General features: G+C 36.4%; 2 protein-coding genes, 1 long non-coding RNA gene and 1 other non-coding gene across 5 annotated transcripts; 3 read left to right on the top strand and 1 right to left on the bottom strand.

Annotated features, from left to right (window-relative positions):
- Window positions 1–1,167: 1,167 nt before the first annotated feature.
- On the top strand, window positions 1,168–1,262 carry LOC144562497 (small nucleolar RNA snoR98). The gene has a single exon (XR_013514114.1). It is a non-coding gene; the product is annotated as a small nucleolar RNA snoR98 (small nucleolar RNA).
- Window positions 1,263–2,379: 1,117 nt separating this feature from the next.
- LOC144561817 (E3 ubiquitin-protein ligase UPL3-like) lies at window positions 2,380–4,935 on the top strand. Its single transcript, XM_078310915.1, has 7 exons — window positions 2,380–2,674; window positions 3,008–3,112; window positions 3,834–3,914; window positions 4,004–4,072; window positions 4,373–4,501; window positions 4,593–4,712; window positions 4,796–4,935. Exons 2-7 carry the CDS (start codon window positions 3,065–3,067, stop codon window positions 4,859–4,861), a joined length of 513 nt encoding a protein of 170 aa, XP_078167041.1. The 5' UTR covers window positions 2,380–2,674; window positions 3,008–3,064; the 3' UTR covers window positions 4,862–4,935.
- Window positions 4,936–8,949: 4,014 nt separating this feature from the next.
- On the top strand, window positions 8,950–10,630 carry LOC144562128 (uncharacterized). Of its 2 annotated transcripts, XR_013513988.1 has the most exons (4): window positions 8,950–9,389; window positions 9,515–9,592; window positions 9,704–9,757; window positions 10,245–10,630. It is a non-coding gene; the product is annotated as an uncharacterized LOC144562128 (long non-coding RNA). The 2 variants fall into 2 exon arrangements; XR_013513987.1 differs by having other exon boundaries at window positions 9,515–9,757.
- Window positions 10,631–16,740: 6,110 nt separating this feature from the next.
- On the bottom strand, window positions 16,741–20,329 carry LOC144561976 (uncharacterized). The gene is made up of 3 exons (XM_078311082.1): window positions 19,644–20,329; window positions 19,381–19,582; window positions 16,741–19,287 (listed from the first exon to the last, which is right to left on the bottom strand). Exons 1-3 carry the CDS (start codon window positions 20,327–20,329, stop codon window positions 16,741–16,743), a joined length of 3,435 nt encoding a protein of 1,144 aa, XP_078167208.1.
- Window positions 20,330–23,631: the final 3,302 nt, after the last annotated feature.

The following is a 23,631-nucleotide window of genomic DNA, read 5'->3' as shown; positions in this document are numbered from 1 at the left end:
TACGGTTGAAGTTGGCATTTTTAATATGGCCTTAGCTCGCAATTGGCATACAATATCCACTGAATTTCTAAACGGATCCTATTTGCATGAAGCAGTCGAGTATCACATACACAATGCAGACGATGTAAAAGAAAAGTTATGGTTGGTCTATAACAAAAGTACCAAGTTACATGATCTAGATGGTGTACGGGATAGTAGGCCGGGAGACCCCGGAAATGGAGATGAGACTGGACCTCGTGACAGTGGTATGGGAAGCTATTCAGGTGACGGTGGGCCAAAACGTTCCGGTGGTCAGGGTGGTTCTAAGAATGAGGGTGGTCAACCTCGAGACCGAGTTGCTGGTAGTAGGTCACAACGTCCAAGATTAGAGAGAGTGAGAAGTGGTAATTTGGTCCATCTCCCTCTATCACATGATCTAGTGGTAATTTGGTTCTCTCTTTTATTTCCAATTTGTATATCGTAATATATATTCATTATGACAAAATATTTTAACATTGTTCTAAGTGTTTATTTTATATGCACTGTCTTTATCAAAATATTTTTATTTATTCTTTGTACTTTAAATATCTAGAAGATGCACAAAAAACCACGTTGTTACTTTTCTGGTGCTATTGCTGGGATTTGATTGTCTAATTTTTGTATAGTAGGTGCTAATCTGTTGTTCCTGCAATTTCTTTCAGGGTGTTATTCAACTTCTTTCAACCTACACAAGTGGATCTCCGCTACCAGCTAAAACCCTTCTTCTTCTTCTAGGAATTGGTGGGACCTTAAAGGCAATCCTCTCAGGCTCTGGCCTAGTTGCTGGTACAACTGTATCACCTGCTCTGACGAGGCCACCAGAACAGGTACATTGACCACTTGACATTTGTAGTAGTAGAGTTACTTCAAGTGCAGTTACATATATGATATTACAGGCCATACCTGTACAGATATCAGGTTTGTCTGGTACGATCCTGGTTAAGCATATGTGGGACGTGGCTAGAAAGAATGGGGCACAGATGATTTGATGTATTTTAAATGACCAGATGCAGATAAGTAATTCAAACAAATGTAGCGCACATGGTGATAAAACTTTATTTTCCTTATTTTAAACTCTGGTTGCAAAAAATAGTAATGTAATGGAAACTTGGTGGGTCATCTGACATTTTGTGGTGGTCAGATGATGCTGCTCAATATCTATTCATTCCTATATCAGAGCAAAATTTAATGCTTGCTTTCCTTACTCTGTTGTGGTTTGCAAGTTTGGCTTTTTTGCTACATTTGTTTCTTTTTTTTTATTTGTTAGGCAGTAGACATCTGATTTCTATTCTAGTCTTAGTTTCTCATTATTATTTAGGAATAATTATTCATCATTTAATTATTCATCATTTAATAGGAATTTTGTAACATGCTATAAAAACTGATGAAAGATTTTATTTAATATAAATTTAAGTAGATTCAAATTATATTTAGTATCCAAGACAGGAAGTGGTGGAACTTGTGTCTTTGGAGGTATAATATAATTAGCCATCATACTACATAAGTCTCCCCTACCCAGTAGGCTATTTACTTCTTTCCACTGTAAACTAAAATACATAGGACCTTCTTGTTTGATAGAAAGTAGTAAGATAATTTTATGCAAAGCCCAGATTTAGCCATATCTAATCATGTTACCATTTGTGTCCTCACAGATATTTGAGATTGTTAACCTTGCTGATGAGCTTCTCCACTCACTACCTCAAGGGTCCATCTCTCTCCCCATTAGCTATAGTTTTCTCATCAGAGGCATCTCCAGGAAATCTCGTGTTGCATCTTCTAGCAAACAGGATGAGTCCTGTGTTACTAATGAAACCTCTGTCTGTGAGAAGCTACTGGAGGAGCAGCCTGAGCTTCTTAAACAGTTTGGCATGGACCTTCTGCCTATTTTAACGCAGGTATGTGATTTTCTTAACTTTGGTGTGGGGGTAGATGGCGAAATAAAGATGCAAAAAATATAAGGCTTAGCAAGAAGTTATTATAATAAAGTAACCCAATTCTGACTCTCTTTTTTTTTTTGCTCTGTCCGAGAATTCAGTGCACTGAATCATCATCTACACAGAAGTCCTCAACGAATTCAGAGTCTGGATCTGCCAGTGCAGGTCCTGCGGCAACAGCATCATCTGGTTCTGGCCCAGTAGCCTGCTGCTCCACAAGATACACTAGGTTGTCAGTAAAGATTGGTGGTGGCACATCTGGCAAGGATTCACACTTGTGTAATCGGGTCTGCATCCAATATATCTCTATTAAAACTATTCCACACTTGTGCCTCAACCAAACCTGGGCTAACTCGAAATGTAGCAATGTTTTGGTACAGTTATGCTAGTGGGCAAAACTTGTACCATATCAATAAGTAAATTTGGTGGCTGTTGAATGGGGAGGTTTCATACAGTGATTTGTGGTGTGAAATTTGTATGACTTGTTTTTGCAGGAACTGGACTTGCATGATATCCTCTCATTCGACACTGAATTTGGAAAGATATTGCAAGAGTTGCAGATCCTTGTGCATTGCAAGAAGTACCTGGAGTCCTCTGGTGACAGTACCCAAGCCATTGATGATTTACGCTTCCGTGGGGCCCCAATTGAAGACCTGTGCCTCGATTTCACCCTTCCTGGCTATCCTGGTTACGTGCTTAAAGAAGATCAAGAGAGCACAAGTGTAAGTGTTAAATTGCCTTGATTCTTGTACAATTGCATATGAAAACTCCATAACTTTTGGTTTAATGAATGACCTTCTGTGAAAGAGGGGATCTTCATTGTGGCTAACGTGTGCCACAGCCATTCTCTTAATTTTGCAATCTGTTATGCATGAATAAGGGTCTGAGGATTTGTACAATTATTTGGTTCAAAATCTATTGTTGGCCCCCCACAAAATTATTTTGTTTGATATTTAAGTTGTATTTTACAAAGTGAATATTGACTGTACTTGATTTGGTAGCTTCTATAATATTCCATGTTTGGATCATGTTGAGCATCTAACTTCTGTTTTTAGGTCAATATTGACAACTTGGAGGAGTACATCTCCTTGGTAGTTGATGCAACAGTTAAGATGGGAATAGCACGGCAAATGGAGGCATTTAGGACTGGGTTTAACCAGGTAATCTTGCTTAATTAACTGGATTTGCTGGAACATTCCATTGAAAATTCTTCTTTTGCATTACAAGGGGTCATGGGATAGGTTTGATGAAATGATAGTTGAGATGTCACTTTTTGTTGGAAGAAGGTCCGGTGCATTAATTGCATGTTAATCTGAACCAATTATTTCTATAAAGTGAAGACATGGGACCCTTCTTTGACCAAATCATCTGACTGGGACCAAAATGAAACAGGAGAAACTATTCAATTTATGCAATTTGTGTTTGTGGGTGATGTTTGCCTGGCTGGAATCTGTGTTTTGGAGTCAGATTTGCAAAGATTCTGTCATATTACCATTTTATTCTTCTCTTGCCTTCTTTTATATGGTGGAGTAAACAGTGAGACTGTCAGGCTCTAGATAGGATATATTAAAAGTATGTGAAAATGGAGAAAGTAACTGATGGGCTTGGCTGATAGAGGTGGTGAGAAAAGCAACCTGGTAGTGAGAGGTGGAGTTGAGACAAGATGGATCTTCAATGGTTAAAGTCATTAAAGATTAAGGGGAAAATAATGTCATTCTATATATAGATTTGCCCATTCAACCTGGAAATGATTCCTGTGGAATCTTTTTTCTATGGTAATCAATGTGGTCTCAATCTAGCCTTAACATAGTTTTATGCTTTCTTAAATATTGTCTTGACCTTTATTCTTTGAAGTTAAAATTTTAGTTTCTGTTTCTACAGGTCTTTGACGTCACCTCACTTCAAATATTCTCGCCTAATGAGCTCGACCACTTAATTTGTGGCCACAGAGAGTTGTGGGAGGTAATATACATTTGAACTTAGTGTTCTCTACTTGCACTAACAAAGATTTAATATTATTTAACTGACAATGAAAATGGTATATTTTTCAGGCTGAGACCCTCGTTGATCATATAAAATTTGATGGTGGCTATACTGCTAAGAGCCCTGTTATTGTCAATGTAAGAATGTTTTTTCTTTTCCTGATTGCACGTTGCAAATGCATTCAAACATTCGGAAAAATAACTCAGTACTACAGTTAATAGCATTTACGTTAAGATATTCTAGAACATAATTTATGGAAAATATTGGACTTGAATAAGAGTAAAGCGTCTGAATTGTTTCATCATAAATAATCAACCAAGTGACAAATTCAAAATAAACCAGCTTTGATCTCTTTGGCTGGTAATGCACAGAAACCATATGATCTTTTATAAGACCTTCCTCTGAAGATTAATTATATTGTTTTACCTTTCTTTCAGCTCCTAGAGATCATGGCAGAATTTTCACCAGAGCAGCAGCATGCATTCTGCCAATTTGTCACTGGTGCACCCTGGCTTCCACCTGGTGGCCTTGCTGCTCTCAGCCCAAAGCTGACTATAGTCAGAAAGGTATTACATTTTTTGAATCATATAGCAATTCTGATTCACTGTCCTTTTGCCCCTTCGTGAACTGAATGTCAATTCTGATGTCCATTGTCAGCATCCTTCTAATGTGACAAGTACACCTACTCGAACTAGAGCTACTGAATCTACAGACGAGGACTTGCCCAGTGTCATGACGTGTGCCAATTACCTCAAGCTTCCTCTGTACTCAACCAAGGTCTCTCTCTCTCTCTCTCAGTGTGTGTGTGTGTGTGAGGGGGTTGGGTAGTTGCTGATGGGAGCATTTTTATACATTTGCAGGAAGTGATGTACAAGAAATTGCTCTATGCCATCAATGAAGGGCAGGGGTCATTTGATCTTTCTTAGATTTGCCGAGCTCAGACAATATGTAATTTACTATTACCTTTTTACCAAGACCCCAGTCTTTTATTATGTAGCTCTGCAACCATTGATCAGGTCTGTTCTTATAATCTGTTTTTTTTATTTTTATTTTGATCTTACTTGTGTTTTTACAAGGATTGCTTTAATTGATTGCATTTGCTGTGCAGTTGGAATCTGTCTTTTACAAGGCGTTCAGGCAGGAAGCGAGAACCTTTGGGGACTTGTCTGTATATAAGAAAGCTTTTGATTTTTGTTAAAGCTAGATAAACAGTGGCAATGAGTAGGGTAGAAGTGGATGTCTTCATCAATAACTTTTAGTGGTTTGACGCCCATTAGATAGTGAAATTGTTTCTCCTGAATTGAAATTCTTGAATGAACAAGCCGGGTGGTCGACTTGTTTGGTAAGACCTTTCTTGTGTATAATTAATTCAAGGCTTGCTATTTTATTAACAAGCTTAATAGCATATTTGACTATAAATTGATGAACCAAGACCCCAAACTGGAAAGTAATCTGCATTAATATCCCATGACTTAAAGCCACTAACCTTTTTAAAAAAAAAATAAAAAAAATCCCATGACTCAAGTAATGTTACAAGTTAGATAACATGATGAAATAGACTCAAATACTGGTTTGTGCTTTAGGTGGTGGTTTCGAGACGTCTCTAAAATTTGTACCCCACTATATTATTTTTTTGATGGTTGTACCCCACTATATTAAGCCAATTATATATGGAATTAGTGATTACGATTTATGTGAGATTAAGATTGGCATGTACCTCTTGCGTTGAGCATGAAACAAAAGGTCCTGAGCAGGTCAGTTGACGGTGGTTAATTGACCCTCAATTTTCTTTTGATTAGAGTATTAAAAGGACATTCATTTGATCTCTATACGTAATTTCTGAGGGTCGACTTCCGTATCTTTTCAAAAGTAGGAATCAGCTTGGTTAATCTTTATTTGCTTTTTTGGTATCGCAAGACTCTGCAGACGTGAACTCCCATCCATCAACCCACGGTCCACCACACGTAATTGGCCGAAGCGTGGCCGAATTCGCATGCTTCTATCAAACTTTGACCCTTCTTTGGAAAATCCAACTGTTCAAATACATTCTGCACGCATTACTAGAATTCTAACTTATTGCATACCTTGAAAAATAGCTTGTTGTTGCATGGAAATACCCTTGCATTAACTTCCCTCACAACTGCTAAGTAGTTTCAAGGACTCCCATGCAACAAAGGCGCATGCAACTACTTTCAGAGTTGACCCTGTTTGTAGTATTTGTAAGGGGAGACAACATGGGTCCCATCTAGTTATTTGTAAAAAGAGTAACGCGGGTTCCACCTGAGATTAGGAATCGTGGGTCCTACTAGACTATATGCAAGGTTAAAACACGTGAGTCCCACCTAACTATATGCAAGGCTAACAATGGTGCTTTTTGCATGCTCCATAGTTCTTAATATTTGCATGTATATATCAATGCAAATAATGACCATTATATTTGCAATATATCAGCATGCACTAATTCTACAATCCTCTCTGTACTGATCTAGTACCAACCTGGTACGTACCAAGCCAATAATTTTTTAAATTTCCCATTAAACCAGACTAACATATACAAATATTGAAATATAAAAAAAATATATATAATAAACATCCATCAACATAGTATAATTATCATATAGTGTACAAAAATACCAAAAAACATTATAACAAAACAAAAGTACTAAATGACATGTCAAAAAAGCATTACACATTGAAATTCATAATATTCGCAATACCAACAATGAAGGTCTTTGCTATTTTTTAGATTATGCTACAATTTGCAGCAGCAAAAAACCAATTAGTACTACCTTAATATAGCCTTCACTGCTCTGAGCGCCTCGTGACAACTTTTGCAGTAAACATGTGACCAATATCTGAAAAGTTTCGAAGCAATTTAGATGGCAGTACTATAGCTAAAAAATGATGGGAGTTGATTACATGTGATAGTAATATTGGAGCAATATCATAAAAGTGATGAATACATGCATATCTCAAAAATTATTGGTGAGCATTCATTAATTGACTTCTCAGGTATAGTCAGTCAGTCATAACAACACACTAACACTACTGCAAGCGTCTATCATTGAATCAATCAGCTGCAACAAGATTTGTTAACTTGTATTTGTAACATAAAAGATTAAATTAAAACAAATTATAGATTAGAACGGTAAATGCAAAAACTAGATCAGTTTTGGAGTATATCTAGACTTATCTTTGCCTTGAAGTACTGTAGCAATCCAAGATGCCAACCTACCAAATAAATGAAACACAATCAAATTTCCACGATACATAACTTTGTTTATAACTTAAAAATGAGGAAAGATATGAAATGCCCTTGCTTCCAGCCCCACTTATTTCAATTATGTAAATAAGGCCTCAATCCTTGTCGGTTTTCTCTTCTTCATTGATACCATTTATCCAAAGGTAGAGATTCATGGAGGAAATTATAACAAAGCACATTTAATTTATGCATGCAATATTATAACAAAGCACTTTTTTTTCTTTTTGATAGCTGCACTTAGCACCATAATTTTGGAATTATTTTGGAGTAAATTAGTAAATGTTGATAGATGTTGCCAACTTCATCCCCAACTTGTAACAACTATAGATAACAAAGTCAGAGTAATTTAATGAACTTCTTGTTGTCTTTGTGTTTCAACTAGTGAGGATTGCCAAGGATCAATCCAGAGCTTTAGAGGCTCAGTTGAAAATAGAGGATTATGAGTCTTGTTGAACCTAATTCGTATTAATAAAATGAGATCCTAGAACCACACTGCAAATTCAAGGACTATGATTGACCACTAAATAAAAATTAGAGAAGTGATTAGGAGCGCACCTCGTCAGCCCCGCTGCCCCTATCTAGCCATGGAAGGCAACAAGAAAAATGACTTGAGAACATCCACCATGCTCAGTCCTAGGGCAGAGCACCCAAGGCAATGGCCCCGGGCCCCAGGATCCAAAGGACTCCAAATTTTTTTTTAGTATGTATATGTTACAAAAAAAATTATTTGTATATATTAAAAATAAATAAAATATTAGAAATCAAACTTTGTATAGAGTTAGGCTAATATGACATTGGTGTTATTTGAAACTAAATAACACCACATCTTAAACCCTTAGATCTGCTTTAAGATTCGTACAAAATAAAGTGCTTGAATAGTAAAAGCGGATATTACGAATCTTAAAGCAGATCTAAGGGTTTAAGATGTGGTGTTATTTAGTTTCAAATAACACCAATGTCATATTAGCCTAACTCCTTTGTATATATAAAAACTCTAAACTTTTCTATAAATTGGAATGATCTATTGGCATATTAATAATATATATATATATATATAGAGTTGGGTTATGGTGAGTTGCGAAGTAAAATACGTTTCTACTTCACGCCGTATTTTTATTTTGAAAATTCAAACGACCGATCCGAACCATTAGATGTGATCTCTATATTGAAATGTGCTTGGAGACCAAATTTTACATTTTTGAAATTTTTTTACTATTTATTAAGCAATTTTGAAAATTGCTGTTTTGCTGTGAACAGTAAAACCAGTAAAAATTCCTGGACCATCGGATCAGCGATTTTCAAAATTGCTTAATAAATAGTAAAAAAAATTCCAAAAAATGTAAAATTTGGTCTCCAAGCACATTTCAATATGGAGATCATGTTGAGCGGTTCGGATCGGTCGTTTGAATTTTCAAATCACAAAATATGAGTGTGAAGTAAAATAGTCGCTTTACTTCGCAACTCACTGTAGCCCAACTCTCTCTCTCTATATATATACCTCCTCCTTATTAAGGAGCTTAATGTCTAGATCATGTAAAGGTCTTGATTTACTGTTTTTTTTGTTGATTGAATCTGAACCATCTAAATATATAATCTGTATTTCTTTGATTAAATGCACCCTTTCTCTGTGTAAAAGTCTAGATTTAGTTCAAATTGGACTCGCTACATGTATAGCTACACGGATTTTTCTTTCTCCCCTCAGTCGCTGGCAGAAAAGCAGATCCATTTCTCTTCCTTCGTCTTCATCTCCTCCCTCTTTTCTCTCTTGGGATCCTCTCACTCTTTCCTTTTCTCTCTTCATCTCCTCAGTCGCTGGCTTTTCTTCCCTCAGTCACGAGACAACGATCCCATCTCTGCCCTTCTTCCTTTTCTTTCCATTGCTCTTCGCTATCCTATCCCCGCCTTCTCTAACCTAAGTTATAACCCCTAACCTAATCCCCACCAGCGAGACAGCGAAGCGACTAGCCCCCCCAGACGCGCCGCACACAGTGCTCTCCGCGATCTGTATCTTCGGCTTCCGCCTCCTTGGCCCTAGGTTTTTGAGTCGCTCAACACTCAACTTGTTAGGGGTTTTCTTTTGCTTGTGTGCCTCGGTATCACTTGTGCTCGTGGATTGGAAGCAGGACCTAGAGGTGAGGTCGTAGGGTAGCACCACGACCTTGGTATCGTTCTTTACCATTTCAGGGTATGCGGTAAGCTAATTTTTCCTTAAAAAAATGTATAGAGAAGATATGTAAAATCACAAATTGCAAGGTTCTATATGTAAAACAAGAAATCCAAATTTGTGTTTGTGACAACTGTAATTGTTTTCTTTTAGGTTCTTGTAAGAAAGGGGAAGAATCAATATTCATGGATTGGGTTTTCTGGAATTCCAAAAGCCCTGCAAGTTCTCAAGGTTTGTGCCTATTTTCCTTTTTCATTAAAAAATTAAGGTAAAATTTAATGTATTGTATATAGTTTTTGAGATTAAAACGAGATAAAAATGTTCTTATGTCCCTGTCATCAGGATAGCGCAATACAGGATCCTCTTTTACCAAATGCACAGGACAAACTGATTAAAGTAAGTTCGCTATTATCTCTTTCTTTTTTCTATTTAAGATTCTGGTCTTGCATATTTGATGTGCACTTTTCTTGCCAAATAATTTTCTTGGCTAAAATTACAGTTCATATTTGCATTGATTTACAATGTTATATTTCAATGGAAATTTTAAATGAAAGCAAGGGCAAAATAAAACTTTTCAGAAATCACAGTCATGAATAAAGGCTTAACATTTGATTTCAATTCATTATTCTAAATTTTGATCTTGAATAAATGTTTTTGAAGAAGATGATGAATTACTGAATCAATGCACGTATTTTGAGGGAGAGAAATGAACTGGTTTACTTGATTCCTCTCACATCAACTGTGCTGGCTTTGGACCAAAGCCTGGTGTTGCTGGTCAATTTTTGGAAAAACCAAATATTTTCTCAGTTTATACTTGTTATATGTTCTCATTTTTTTATGTTGAACAAATTAGTTCTAAAGATGTATTCTTTTTTGTTTTCAGCTTTGGATCAAAGGAGAGAGAAGTCCCTTGGCCTCCTTACTCACAACTTTGTCAAGCTTTTCATCACAACAGATGTAAGTTGTTAAACTCAGATTTTGCATGTTTATATTCGGAGAAATTTTTATTTTTCTTGTGTTAAAACTGATGGCACGTATGATAAAGCTCATTCACTTGCCATAAATTTTGGATCAGAGATTGGTTGGTCCATGCAAACTATACTAAAGGTGGTCAAAATAAAAAATTATTTCAACTTCAAAACATAAGAACCAACGAACCAGATTGCCAACCAAACCAAATAAACTTAAAAGTTAATACAAGATTTTTTGACCAAAAAAAATGTTAAAAAGCTAGGTAGCAAAAAATAAATTCAAGAAACAAGTAGCAACCCATCAAACAAGCAGAGCAACTTAAAACTCCTTTTGGGATGCCTCAATTTTTCCTAGCAGACCAAAGGAAACCTATTTCCTTTTGTCATAGCATAAGAAGTTTAACAAATCATACTATCCAATTAATCACGTTGCAAAGCTTAGCAAATAATTGCTCTTCTGAATTATTGTTCTCTATTGTTTAATTTATTGCACATTATGTTTATGCTGATATAATATCACTAGACGAGGCTGCAAAGATACTCCTTGGAGATGCACATGATGCTATCAATATGAGAAGTACTGCCACCAAGGTTAGTTTGGTCGAATTTTGGTTTATTTATATATATGTAGAGTTCCATATGTTTAGGTCTGTATTCATGTGGGTAGCATGCTTACCTACCTACTATTGTATCTTACCAACAAATTTTGTGTCATTCAACCAACCATAAGGTGCATACATAAGTGACTGAAGTATCCCTTTCATATCAACTTGGCAAATTAATGTGTTCCTACTTTATTTCTGCCGAGCTTTAAATTTGGTTTATGGTGCTTTCTGGTAGAATCCCAAAATTTGATTGAAGCTACTTCTTATACCATATAATTGAGATAATGATCATGCCTGCTGCGCATCCCAAAATGTTGCTTCTTTGTTGCAAAATATGATATACAGTTACCAATGTTCTTTGCACATTACGATAAGATATAGTGTGATTTGCAAAAATATGCCTACTTAAAGTAAAATTCGACATAAACACACGAACAAAATAAATCTAATCATTTGAATTTTGATTGTTTTTTTTTCATATAGCAATGAGTGATTTTTTTACTCTCTGTGGAGGCAACTTCTTTTCTTTAACTGTTGCTAAAAGAAAAAGTGATTTTTTTTTCTTTTGCTCTTCTTTTTGCTTCTGTGTTGTTATTTCCAACTCTCCAGGTGCATTGATCTATTCCATGCTGGTCATGTTGAGGTCCACTTCACTCTCTCAATTTTAATTTTTTGAATTGCTTTTCCTAATTTGACAAGTAGCTGGCCTAAACACAGACTCCAAAATGACTTTTAGATTTCATAGATTGAAATTGACATAAATTGATCCGAAGGATATTGAATTCACAACAGCTAGGTTTGGTGGAGCTGCATGTTATCTTGAAGGTGTTGAGAACAAGGATATTAGTGCTCCTTAATTATACACTGGCAACAAATATAAGGATAGCTTTTAAATTAATTTTAGGGAATCTTTTATATTTACAATCAAACATGTGTATCCCAAAATAGATGTATAGCTTACGGTCATTTGAATGCAAAAAAAAAGAACTTACATAATTTTTACTCTCTCCTGATTTATTTATGTAATTACATTTAATATTTATTTATGTAATTCCTTTGTTAAATTTAATCGAGACACTGTGTGACGATTAACACAAGAAAAGATGTGAGAAAAAACAGTGCACATGTGAGATAATTAACAAAGCACATATAACATTTGCTTGCCACGGATATTTTCACTGTCCATTTTAATCCCCAGATGCCAGAATATGAAGAGTTGAGACTTAGGTACTTCTAAAATTAAAATATCAAAATACTCTTTGTCTTAAACTAATAAATATTAATCAACTTGAAGTTCCTTGATTAAAACAATTTGTTTACTATGTGCAGACTCAACATGCCATGAGGTGCTACCAAATGTGGTGTCAGCGTATTGAAATTACTTACTTCAGTAGCTTTTAGGTTGTTTGTTTTGTTTTAGCTTTGTATGTTTATGGTTTTTATTAGAGAATGCTATATTTTTTTATTCCTATATTCAATTCAGAAATAATATCTTTGGTTTACATTCAGTGATATTTATTTTCTCTATTTTTTATGAAAAAAAATACTTTAGTAAATTAGATTTTCTACTACATAATTTGCTCCCGTTGCTATGCACGGGCACGATTACTAGGCTGTAGTTTCTCCTACATAATTAGATTATTACCAAATATTGTATAGGCTGTAGTTTCTCCTATTCTTATCTATCTCTGATCTATATATAGCTAGCAAAGCATGGATGTAAAATACAAGTTTAAAATAAAATAAAATAAGGGAGGGAGGATTGAGGGAGTGTGGTGTTAAATTTCTGTGATTGCTTGATTTCACAACAAGGTCAGAGGGAAAAGCACCCAACTAAACAAAACAGAGCAAGACAACAGGTCAAGGCAAACAACCAACAACAGAACAAGGCAAACAGAACCAGAACAGAGCAAAGAGCAAGGCAACAAGCGATCAAGCACCACAGAACAGACCAGAACAGGTACTGGTACGGTACCAGTCAAGCATCAACCAAGCCGTAGCAAGGCACAAGCACACACACATACAAGACCGAGCCAACCAGGACAGAAAAGGAAGGGGAACAAAAAGGGGGGCGGCCATGAGGACAAGGCGCACAAACCCAAGTCAGATCCTTGCCGAGAAAATTAACAACTTGCGCAAAGACAAATTCCGATCAATTTAAACGAGTATTTCAGAATTTTACCCGATTTGAGCTAGCACGAGATGGAGTGGGAAAAGAAACGGTCGGCTCCAAGCGAATACCAGAACAGCACCAGGCCGACACCAGCACGGCACCAAGCAAGCGCTAGTCAGAATAGTCACAACAGTCACCAAGCTCACCAGCAAGCACGACAACAGCCAAGTCACAGAACCGAAAACCCCAAACCCTAGGGTTTTAGGAGATCACAGTAAACACATAACAAGGAGGGGAATAGAGTGAATAACCTCAACACATGAGCGAAAACAGAACCAGAAAGGAAACAAAGGGAGGGGCAGAGGGGGTATATATATACCCGGAAAAAAAATGAGAGACCACACGCAATAATCAGTACGGCCAAGCCCTCTGACAGGGTAGGCAAGATAGTCGCACTGGGCAGGTGAATTTGGCGCACAAGTCAAGCTCTCGCGTGAAAGGCGGAGGGTTCTCTGACAACCGACGGGACACCGAGAGAGAGAGGGAGCGGGAAGTGATTTCCTTCTACACGAAGGAACAGAATAGAGAGGGGACTCACTGAGTGGGGCCGGGGTGCAGAGAGAGAAGGGAGGGTAGGTTTAGGGTTTTTACGGGAGAGGATGGAGGAGGCGGAAAGGAAGAGAGAAAGGAGCGGTTCGGGGGTCCCCTGGGGCAGGGAGAGAGAGGAAAGGAGAAGAGAGGAGGGATTTAAATCCCTTGCTTTAAGATCCGTGCGGGGAGGGTCTAGATAATGAGATCAATGGCCCAATTAAATCAGAGATTGTAATACTTGATCAGTAGAACATTAGAAATCCGTTTTCTAAATTTATTTTGAATCGAATTTTTGTAAAATTTTACAATTCATTTCGTACAAATAATTTCATTTATTTATATCCCAATTCATGATATGATTAATTTGATATCAAATTATTTATATATATATTTAATTATCAGATCAATTATTTATACATCATAGATGAACGAATTTCGTATATTTATTCTTCCTAATTGGAACTCGGTATATTTATTTATCTTTCACAATCATTTTATTGTTAAATCTCTAATTTTTTTAATGTACATAATTTTATAATTCATTTATATTTCGAAATTTTAGATTTGTTTTAATCAGTCAGATAAAATCTGAACGCTCGTTAATTTAATTAAAAGTTTTATTTAAGCGTAATGATCGATTTAGCAAATTAATCCAGTTTTAAAATTTCAGAATATAACAACCTCCCCCCAAATAAAAAGTTCGTCCCGAACGTCATGGGACTACTCTGTCGATGCGAATAACTAAGGGTATCGCTCTCGCATCTCATCCTCGAGCTCCCAAGTCGCCTCTCGTGGAGTGTGATACTCCCACTGCACTAGTACTTGACGAATAACCCGTCTTCGTAATTGTGCATCTTGTGCGTCCAGAATGCGTATCGGATTGGCCTCGTAGGTCCTATCCTGAGTGACCTACAAGGCTGCAACGGCTCATGCTCTAAAACATGCACCTCGTCCCTCATGTAGCGTCGTAGTTGAGACACGTGAGGACGTCATATACACTGGCAAAAGACGGAGGTAATGCAAACTAATGAATTCCTAAGTTTGAAAAGTAGATATCAAGTGGAGGTGTCAATTCTATAATATATAGATGAATTGCTAAAACTTTTAAATTAGGCATAAGATCAAATTCATAAGAACACATTTCAATGTTATATTTGAGTCGAGTGAAATCAATTTGGTCAAATTAACGGCAAGTTTTATGAAGTTGGTAAATAATCAAGGAATCAAGTATGAGATTGACTAAGTTCAACCTTAGCCGCCATTAATTCTTAACATACGAAGATTTGGATTTGATGGTCTAGCTCGATTATCACGTAGAACAAAAATAAGATACATTCTAATTAACTTAGTTTAGATAAATCAAACAAATTCAACGGAGTCAAGGTAGACATAACTGAATTAGATATATAGAATTCAAATGGTCAGTGAATAAGCAAATTCATGGAATTGATAACAAACGTAGTAATTGAATAATGAGTGATCTATGATAGTCATATTATTGTGTATATGGTATTAACGATACTTCCATTTGGTGTGTTATCAAAAGAAGGTTTTGATAAAATATTCGGGTTGATAGCGTAAAAGAGATCCATGTGGTTGTTAGTAACCTAGGATTTAAAATAAGAATAAAGTTTTATATCAAATTGTTCAGATGATAGGATGACCATTCTATTCAGAATTATATCAAGGGGAGGTCCTTATAATAAATGGAGGAAGATTAATGATTGATGGTGTAAATATGACCTAAGTGGTTTGTCGACCCTCTAGACTTTAGAGAGAAGACTCAACAATAATATGTGCATTCATAAGTATGACGTCACTATCTCGTAAGGAACCAAAATAAATCAAGGGTTCAAACACGAGAAACGAAGTTTAGAATCGGGGGAATTAATCTTATGGTCAGAATTGGAATGAAGAGATGATAGGGACTTCAAGGAAATGATAGGGATTTGAGTAAATCACTTAAATACTAAATAACTTTCTTACTAATAAGGCACATTAATTGCTATTTTAAATCTTAAGCAGTATTGTCAAGTACATAAACTTTATACATCTAACTGATTATAATTTTGCAAACAATATTTCATTCTTTGTTATGCATGAGAATTATAATTACTAGTTTTAAAATGAAATATATAAATCTAATCCAGGAAATATATTTGCCAATTTAGCTAATTAGTCAATGGTAAAATAAGCTGTAATCTCTAGCACCGTCAATATTCAATGGTAGATACTTAAATATTATTACTTAAGAAGTTAAGACATAATGAATCCATTTCAATTCATTCTAGGTAAATAGAATTAAAAATCTATGAAAATATATTTCAACGAATATATGAGTAAAGTACACGGAAATTGAACTAGAATATAATTCAAATAACCTTATAAATGACAACTTCCTTAAGGTTGTTAACATGGAAGAGTTTAAGCATAATATGAATAACGAATATTGTAATTAGGTAACGAATTAGAAAATAAGATAACTAAATGAAGTTACGATCAAATGATAAATGATAATAATTCTATTTGGTGTTTCTACATAGAGATGTGAAATTTCCGAAAACTTGTTCAAGAGGTTCGTGAATTTTCTAGGACTTAAAAGAGGGATTTGATATTGGACAAGGATTAAAATTAGAGTGAATTTTGGAGGTAGTTATTGCATTTGTGCTTAAGGATCAATTAGGGTATAGATAATCAAATTTTTAATATAGGATAGATAACTAATTGAATCAACCTAGCTCAATAATTTACAGTAGGAGAGAGGACATCGATTCTTATTAAGTTAATATTAATAAGTCAATTTAGATATGGTCAAGAAAATTTTTATTAGATAGAGGTCAATGGTTGGATAATAGGAAATTTTGCAAATTTATTTATTTATTTTTTTTTCGGAGAAGGGTTTAATCATATTTATAATCAGTATAGGTTGTAGCTTGTTAACGAGGTAGAAGCAAGCATACGGATTAGAAAGTCAATGAGTCCTAAAATAATTTCACTTAAGGCCCTCTCGAAAATCCTAACTAAAATTTTTAGAACAGTAATAACATAAATTAAAATTAGAGAATTAATTGATTTCCTAAATTTTCTAGAGTTGCAAAACTAGCTTCCGTAGTACGTAAATTCGTAGGGTGTCGTTACCCTTAACTCAATACCGTGGACACAATGTATGCACTCCATCCGAAAGTCATCATCTGATCTATGACAGTTTTCACACCTTTGAACGAACTGATGCACATCCTCCATTTTCGGCCAATAGAAGTGCTTCTTAGCTCTGTGACAAGTAGCTGTTATCCCCGAGTGCCCCCCTAAACTTGAGGCATGTACTTCTCTCAAAACTGCATCCCTCCAATCTTTTTGATCTCCCACACATATTCTATTCTTGTACCTTACCACCCCTTGTTGCTCAGTCAAACGATGACTTGCAGCTTGATCTGAATTTTCTGAACTCTCCCTCAACTTCCTTCTCAACTCCTTAATCCACTCATCATTTACATAATTTTCTTTAATATCATTCACCCATTGAGGTATCAATTCACTGACACCATTAATTTCAGTCTCATCTTCTCCAAAATACCCCTCTCTTCTAGATAGAGCATCAGCCACCTTATTCTCTACTCCTTTCTTATATTCAATTTTATAATTCAGCCCTAAAAGTTTGCTCAATCCCTTGTGTTGCATAGGAGTATTGACCTTTTGCTCCAACAAGTATTTCAGGCTGATTTGATCGGTTCTGATTACAAATTCACCCCCTAACAAATAATGCTTCCATTTAGAAACTGCTGTGAATAGTGCTAGCAGCTCCTTTTCATATGTAGAGAGGGCTTGACTCTTAACCCCTAGCTTCTTACTAAAAAATGCAATAGGCCTCTTGCACTGCATCAATACTGCTCCTATTCCTCCTTGACTTGCATCCACCTCTACCACAAACGGTTGCTTAAAATCTGGTAAAATAAGAACCGGAGCTGCAACCATTGCCCTTTTTAGCTCCTCAAAAGCCTCCTGGGCTGACGGGTTCCACTTGAATGCTCCATTTTTTAACAATTCAGTTAAAGGTCTAGATATAGTACCATACCCTTTAATGAATTTTCTGTAATATCCCGTGAGGCCTAAGAAACCCCTTAGCCCTTTGACATCTTTGGGTGTTGGCCATTGCACCATTGCTTTCACCTTTGCGGGGTCAGTTGATACACCGTCACTTGAAATGATGTGGCCTAGATAGTGCACTTGTTGAACACCGAATTCACACTTTGACTTTTTTACATACAGCTGATGCTCCTTCAGGGTTTGAAAGGTCAGCTCCAAGTGCTTGGCATGTGCTTCTAGATCCCTACTAAAAACAAGGATATCATCAAAAAAAACAAGAATGAATTTTCTTAGAAAGGCTTTGAAAACCCTGTTCATTAGTGCTTGGAATGTGGCAGGAGCGTTTGTCAGCCCAAATGGCATGACCTTGAACTCATAGAGACCTTCATGTGTGCAAAAGGCTGTTTTAGACACATCTTCTTCAGCCATCAAAATCTGATGATAACCGGATCTTAAATCCAGCTTAGAGAAGTATTTAGCTCCATTAAGCTCATCTAGTAGATCATCGATTATAGGTATTGGAAACTTGTTTTTCACTGTCTCCTCATTTAATTTCCTGTAATCTATGCACATTCTCCACGTCCCATCTTTTTTCTTCACTAGCAATACTGGAGAAGCATAGTTACTGGTACTGTGCTGAATCAGTGAATTTCTGAGTAATTCTTGTACAATTTTTTCCACCTCCAGTTTTTGAAAATGAGAAAACCGATAAGGTCTTTGGCTGAAAGGTTGGGAACCCGGTTTGAGCTCAATTTTATGGTCAACCCATCTTCTTGGTGGTAGTGACTGTGGTTCTTCAAAAACTGAATTGTACTTATGCATAATTTTCTGAAGTAAAGGGTCTGGATCAGAACTTTGTTTATCCTCTACTCCTTCTAGTTTAAACAGTTGAGCATATATCACATGGTTACCCTTTTTCTTCTCCTTTGTCACATCAATTTCACCTTCACAAACATGAACCTCAGCTTTTACTCCTTCTGACACCAGTCTGATCTTTTTGCCATCCCTTTTTATTTGAAACATTCCCTCTTCAAGGTTCATCTTAAGGGTACCTAACCGGGCAATCCAGTCCACACCTAATATTATGTCATAGCCATTGTGTTCTAATACCCTCAGGTTTGCTGAAAACAATTGGCCTTGTATGGTGAATTCTACTCCTTTGCACATAGTATTTGAAACCACCTTATTACCCAGAGCACCCCACACTCGTAAGGGTTTGATTTTGACTGTTTCTAGGCTCAAATTATGGACCAGATTTGGGTGTATAAAAGAATGAGATGCCCCAGTATCGAATAAGGCACAAATAGGAATCTCTTTCATGAATCCCTTGAATTGTAAGGTTTGGTTGTAAGATGGATTACTGATACTGTTTAGTGTGACAGTTTGTTCTTCCTCTTCCTCTTCCTCTTCCCCATTTGGGTTTGCTTCCTCTTCCCGTTGTTCTATGCACCCTTGACCCTCTTCTTGTTCTTCCTCAGCATCAATAGCATGAAGACCCCTTTGACATTTATGCCCTTGAAACCATTTTTCGTTACACTTATAACACAGATTCATGGCTCTCTTCTGTTCCAGGGTGAGGTTAGTCCTAGAGATGGTTTTAGGTGCATCATTCCAAGGTTTTTAATTTGTTTTAATTGTTTCTGTCCCTTTATGTACATGATTATCTGGTGGTCGGTTGGGTCTAAAATTCTGATTCAGTGGAGGTTTGGAATTGAAGGTTGTTTGAGGCTTGAAAAGATTAAGTCTCTTATCTGTGGGACCTATAATCTCCTCTACCTCGAGAGCAAGATTTATGGCATCATTTAGGCTTTTTGGTTTGAACAATTGAATGGGGTTTTGCAATTCTACTTTAAGGCCGCTGATGAAATTCCACACAAAAAAGAAATCATTATCAATGCCCGTCTCAGCTAGCTACATACTCATCTACAGTTCCAATTTGCTGGATTTTTCTCATTTGAATTACTGAATTTGAACCCTTTCTAGGTCTAAACCTCACAAAGATTTCATCAACCAGTACCGGCCATGGTGGGTTTGCATGCCCCAATCTAAAGCTGCTGAACCATTCTTTAGCAACTCCAAAAAAATTCATAGTTGCCATTCTAGTTTTGTACTCTTCAGGAATCTGATACATATCAAAATAAAACTTGCATTCTTCGAACCAATCAACTGGGCTACCCCCTCCAAACGATGGAAAATCTATTCTAGGTAAATTTACCCTTTGAGAGTTGTGTTGGTAGTCATGGTACCGGTATTCTCTTCTTAAGTCATGCCTGTCCCCTTCATGTGATTGGCTTCCCTCATGGAACTCCCGTCTTCTAGATGGACCAGTTGCTCTCATGGTCGAATTGCTGCCATCACCTGCTTCTCTTTGCTTACTCGAGATATAATCTGTGAACATGCGAGTTAGTGCTTCAATCTTGCCATCCACTTCTTTAATAGCAGCACAATTCCCTTGAACTGTACTCTCTAGTCGATCACACCTAGCATCACGAACTTGGGCTGACATCTGAGACTCTCTAGCCATCCCTGCTAGCTTCTCGTTGATTGTCGCCATGTCCCAGATGTCCTCCTCTTCTGGAGGATCGTTCTTCCTTGATTTCGGCATTCTTGTCTCTTCTTGGTTGTTCGAACTACTACTGCCCAGCTACAACCGAAGGCTCCTGATACCAATTCTGCTACGATCTTAGATCCCAGCAGCTAATTGGATTCAAATGGAATAGAATCCAATAAGAGAAAAGAGAATTTGGGTGGAAACTGAGAATACGGAAAGAACAGAATTTTATTTCAAGAACAAGATGAATTTCACAATTGTATTATTTCCTTGATAAAATTGGTTCTCTGATTACATTGGCCTTATAAAGGCGATTCCATTCCAACAAAAATAACAGAAAACGGTTAAGGAATTCTTCTAATCCCTATTGCTTTGACACATCAGCTTCTAGAGCTTTGCTGTCTTCTTGCGTGTCTGAGCGACTCTTCAATCATATGGAGTTTTCCCTTCTTCTTCATCTCCAGTTGCAAGCCTCATTGACCTCTCCAATTTGTGATTTAAACTCTGGGCCCCTTCGTCAGTATTTAATTTCTCCTGAACTCCAACGATCGTCCCTAATTCTGCTGAGCCTCGCTACATTTTCAGTTGTCATGAGAGACGAAGAATTCAAGCCACGTGACTACAGAGATTTTTTTGGTGTCATTTTCCTCTGCAGCTGCAACCAAGATTACAACCAAGATTTCGTCATCTTTGATGCCGAGGCCCTACAGCTTCCGCAAATTAATTCAGAGGTCTTTCTTTCTGGAGAGTTAAATCTTTCATTTCATTCACACTAACATAACCTACAATTTTATTTTTTATCATACCAGCCCTTCTGTCAATATCTCAGCCCTATTTAACAATCTTATACTTCAAAAAGCATCCACCTTAAACCATGTAAAAACACTTTAAAAGAACATCTGTCAATAAGTTTCTTAGTTTCCTATAATATTGATGTAATTATCATGTTCTTTGTTAAACCAGTGACTTGTTTGTTTTTCACACCACGTACTGCAGCTTAAGATTTAAAAAAAAAACATAAATATCATAAAATTAAGAGAGAAAGACGAGATAAGCATAAACAATAGATCGATTTCTAGGTTGCGAGGCATATACCTTATAACCAGACTCTGAATCTCGCCGTGCGGAAGAGAAAGGCGATGCAGAGTTGTGCGGGAGAGAGACAGAGATCTGGTGGGGTTGCGTGCGCGAGAGAGAAAGTCGGCAAAGTTGTGCACGCAAGAGAGAAGGCGACGCAACGAGAGAGCGAGAGGAAGCATGCGATGCGGTGTAGATTTCATCTCTCTATTGGGTTAAAAAATTTTAGTGAACTAAATTTGTTTTGGGAAGCTCCGTTAATCCATTATTTCATCAGACCCTTTAATCAGAACTTGGATGAGAAATGATATTCTACGGTAGATCTGTCCATCGGAATCAAACTAGGTCCAATGGGCACCGGGGGTTGAACCCGAACCAGTCCGTCCATGACCCGTATGGTATGGCCTTATCTAACCGTTTGTTCATTCTTATTGATATTTTTTTTTGTTAACTGTATTCAAATTTTATAAATTGAAAATTGAATTTTTTGGGTGCGTGTCTAGTTTGTACTTGAAAAATAAAGTATTGATATTTGATAAGATCATATTAATTAACGATGAATAATATTTTTAAATCACCATTATTTGGAAGGATTTAATTAGATTATTAAGCAATAATTATAAGTCATATAATTTGGGTCGTCCTTATTTGATTTTTTTGTGCTTATCCATCTTATATATTTGACTAGAACAGTTCAACATATATATTTGACTGTGTTTGAATTGCAGATATAGCTTATGATTGCTAAAAGGCATTTTTGAAGAATTTTTATGATTCATGAACTTTTTCATGACTTGTTTGTAAAATTTTGAATTTCATATGAAAACCAATTAAGCTGGATGATTTAAATTTTATAGTTATTAGTACATCAATAATTGATTGTTGGAGATTATACATGCACGTAGTTTTGGATGAATAAAAATATGATATTGGAATTCTGACTCCAATCAACACAAGGGGATGTGCTTGAAGAATAAAAAAATTAGATTATATATAACAACTATTTATTTATCAAGATATTAGAGTCAAAGATGCTTAAATATTAATTCCTTGAAACCTATATTGTTAAATTATTTCCTCACATCAATAATTTGAGCTTCATGGATCATGGTAGAATCTGTCAATCTGGTACCGAAATCTCTTGAAACAATCTGAATTGTCGCATACAGCGATCCGGATAAGTATACTCAACGATCTAGTAAAATATCAATGGACCGCGGTACAAGTAGTAGGGTTGGTAAATTTATTAAGAATGTGAATTATAATTTATAAGTACGTTGACAAATAACTAAATAAATAACTTGATTAAAACATACCCTTCCCTCCTGAGTGACTCTGGGAAGCTTGTTGTAGACACTCGCGTATGGCTCCCAATCTATCCGATCCTCCGTTAGTCCCTGAAACTGATCTCGCGGGATACGTGCACCGGCGGTCTTGGCGTGAGAGGATGCCTCATACTTGTGCGGACAACACCATTTGTACGCAAATGATGTGCATGTATCAGCTATTGGGGCACCCTAGGCAGGTTGCTAGTTTTTATCTTTAGGTTTCGACCGGTGAACTGGAAAGCGGGTCCACGACCAGTGCTGTAGAAGCATCATCGGACCATTTATAGATCCCCTCCCGGGATCGGCAGTGACACATAGATTTCGATATAGATTTGCAAGAATCGCTCCACCCCAATTGTATTACACCGGCTGGTCCAAATCCACAATTACATCGAGATACCATAGCGGTATCCCGTCCCCGCCACTGTCTGCGAACAAAGTTGATGACAATAGGTCCAAGATAAATACACGGACGTACCTAACAAATTTCAAGAGAATATTAGTACATATTTGATATGCTAAATAAGTTGATATATATATATAGAGAGAGAGATGGGCTATGGTGCATTGCAATGCATGAATCCCCTTATACATTGCACTATAAATCACGGATTTAAAGTCCAAACGACCGATCCAAACCGTTCATCTTGTTCTTCATATTAATATGTACTTGGGGACCAAATTTTACATTTTTTAGAATTTTTTTACTATTTATTAAGCAATTTTGAAAGTCGCTGATCTGATGGTCCAGAAAATTTTACTGTTTTTTACTGTTCACAGCAAAACAGCAATTTTCAAAAATGCTTAATAAATAGTAAAAAAATTCTAAAAAATGTAAAATTTGGTTTCCAAACACATTTCAATATGGATTAAACATCTAATGGTTCGGATCAGTCGTTTGGACTTTAAATCTGTGATTTATAGTGCAATGCATAAGGGAGTTCATGCATT

This window comes from Carex rostrata, chromosome 11 (assembly GCF_964058835.1).
Source record: "Carex rostrata chromosome 11, lpCarRost1.2, whole genome shotgun sequence".
In the NCBI taxonomy this organism is placed as follows: Eukaryota; Viridiplantae; Streptophyta; class Magnoliopsida; order Poales; family Cyperaceae; genus Carex; species Carex rostrata.
Note: the sequence above shows the minus strand (reverse complement) of the source record. Positions and strands in the feature narration are given on the sequence as shown.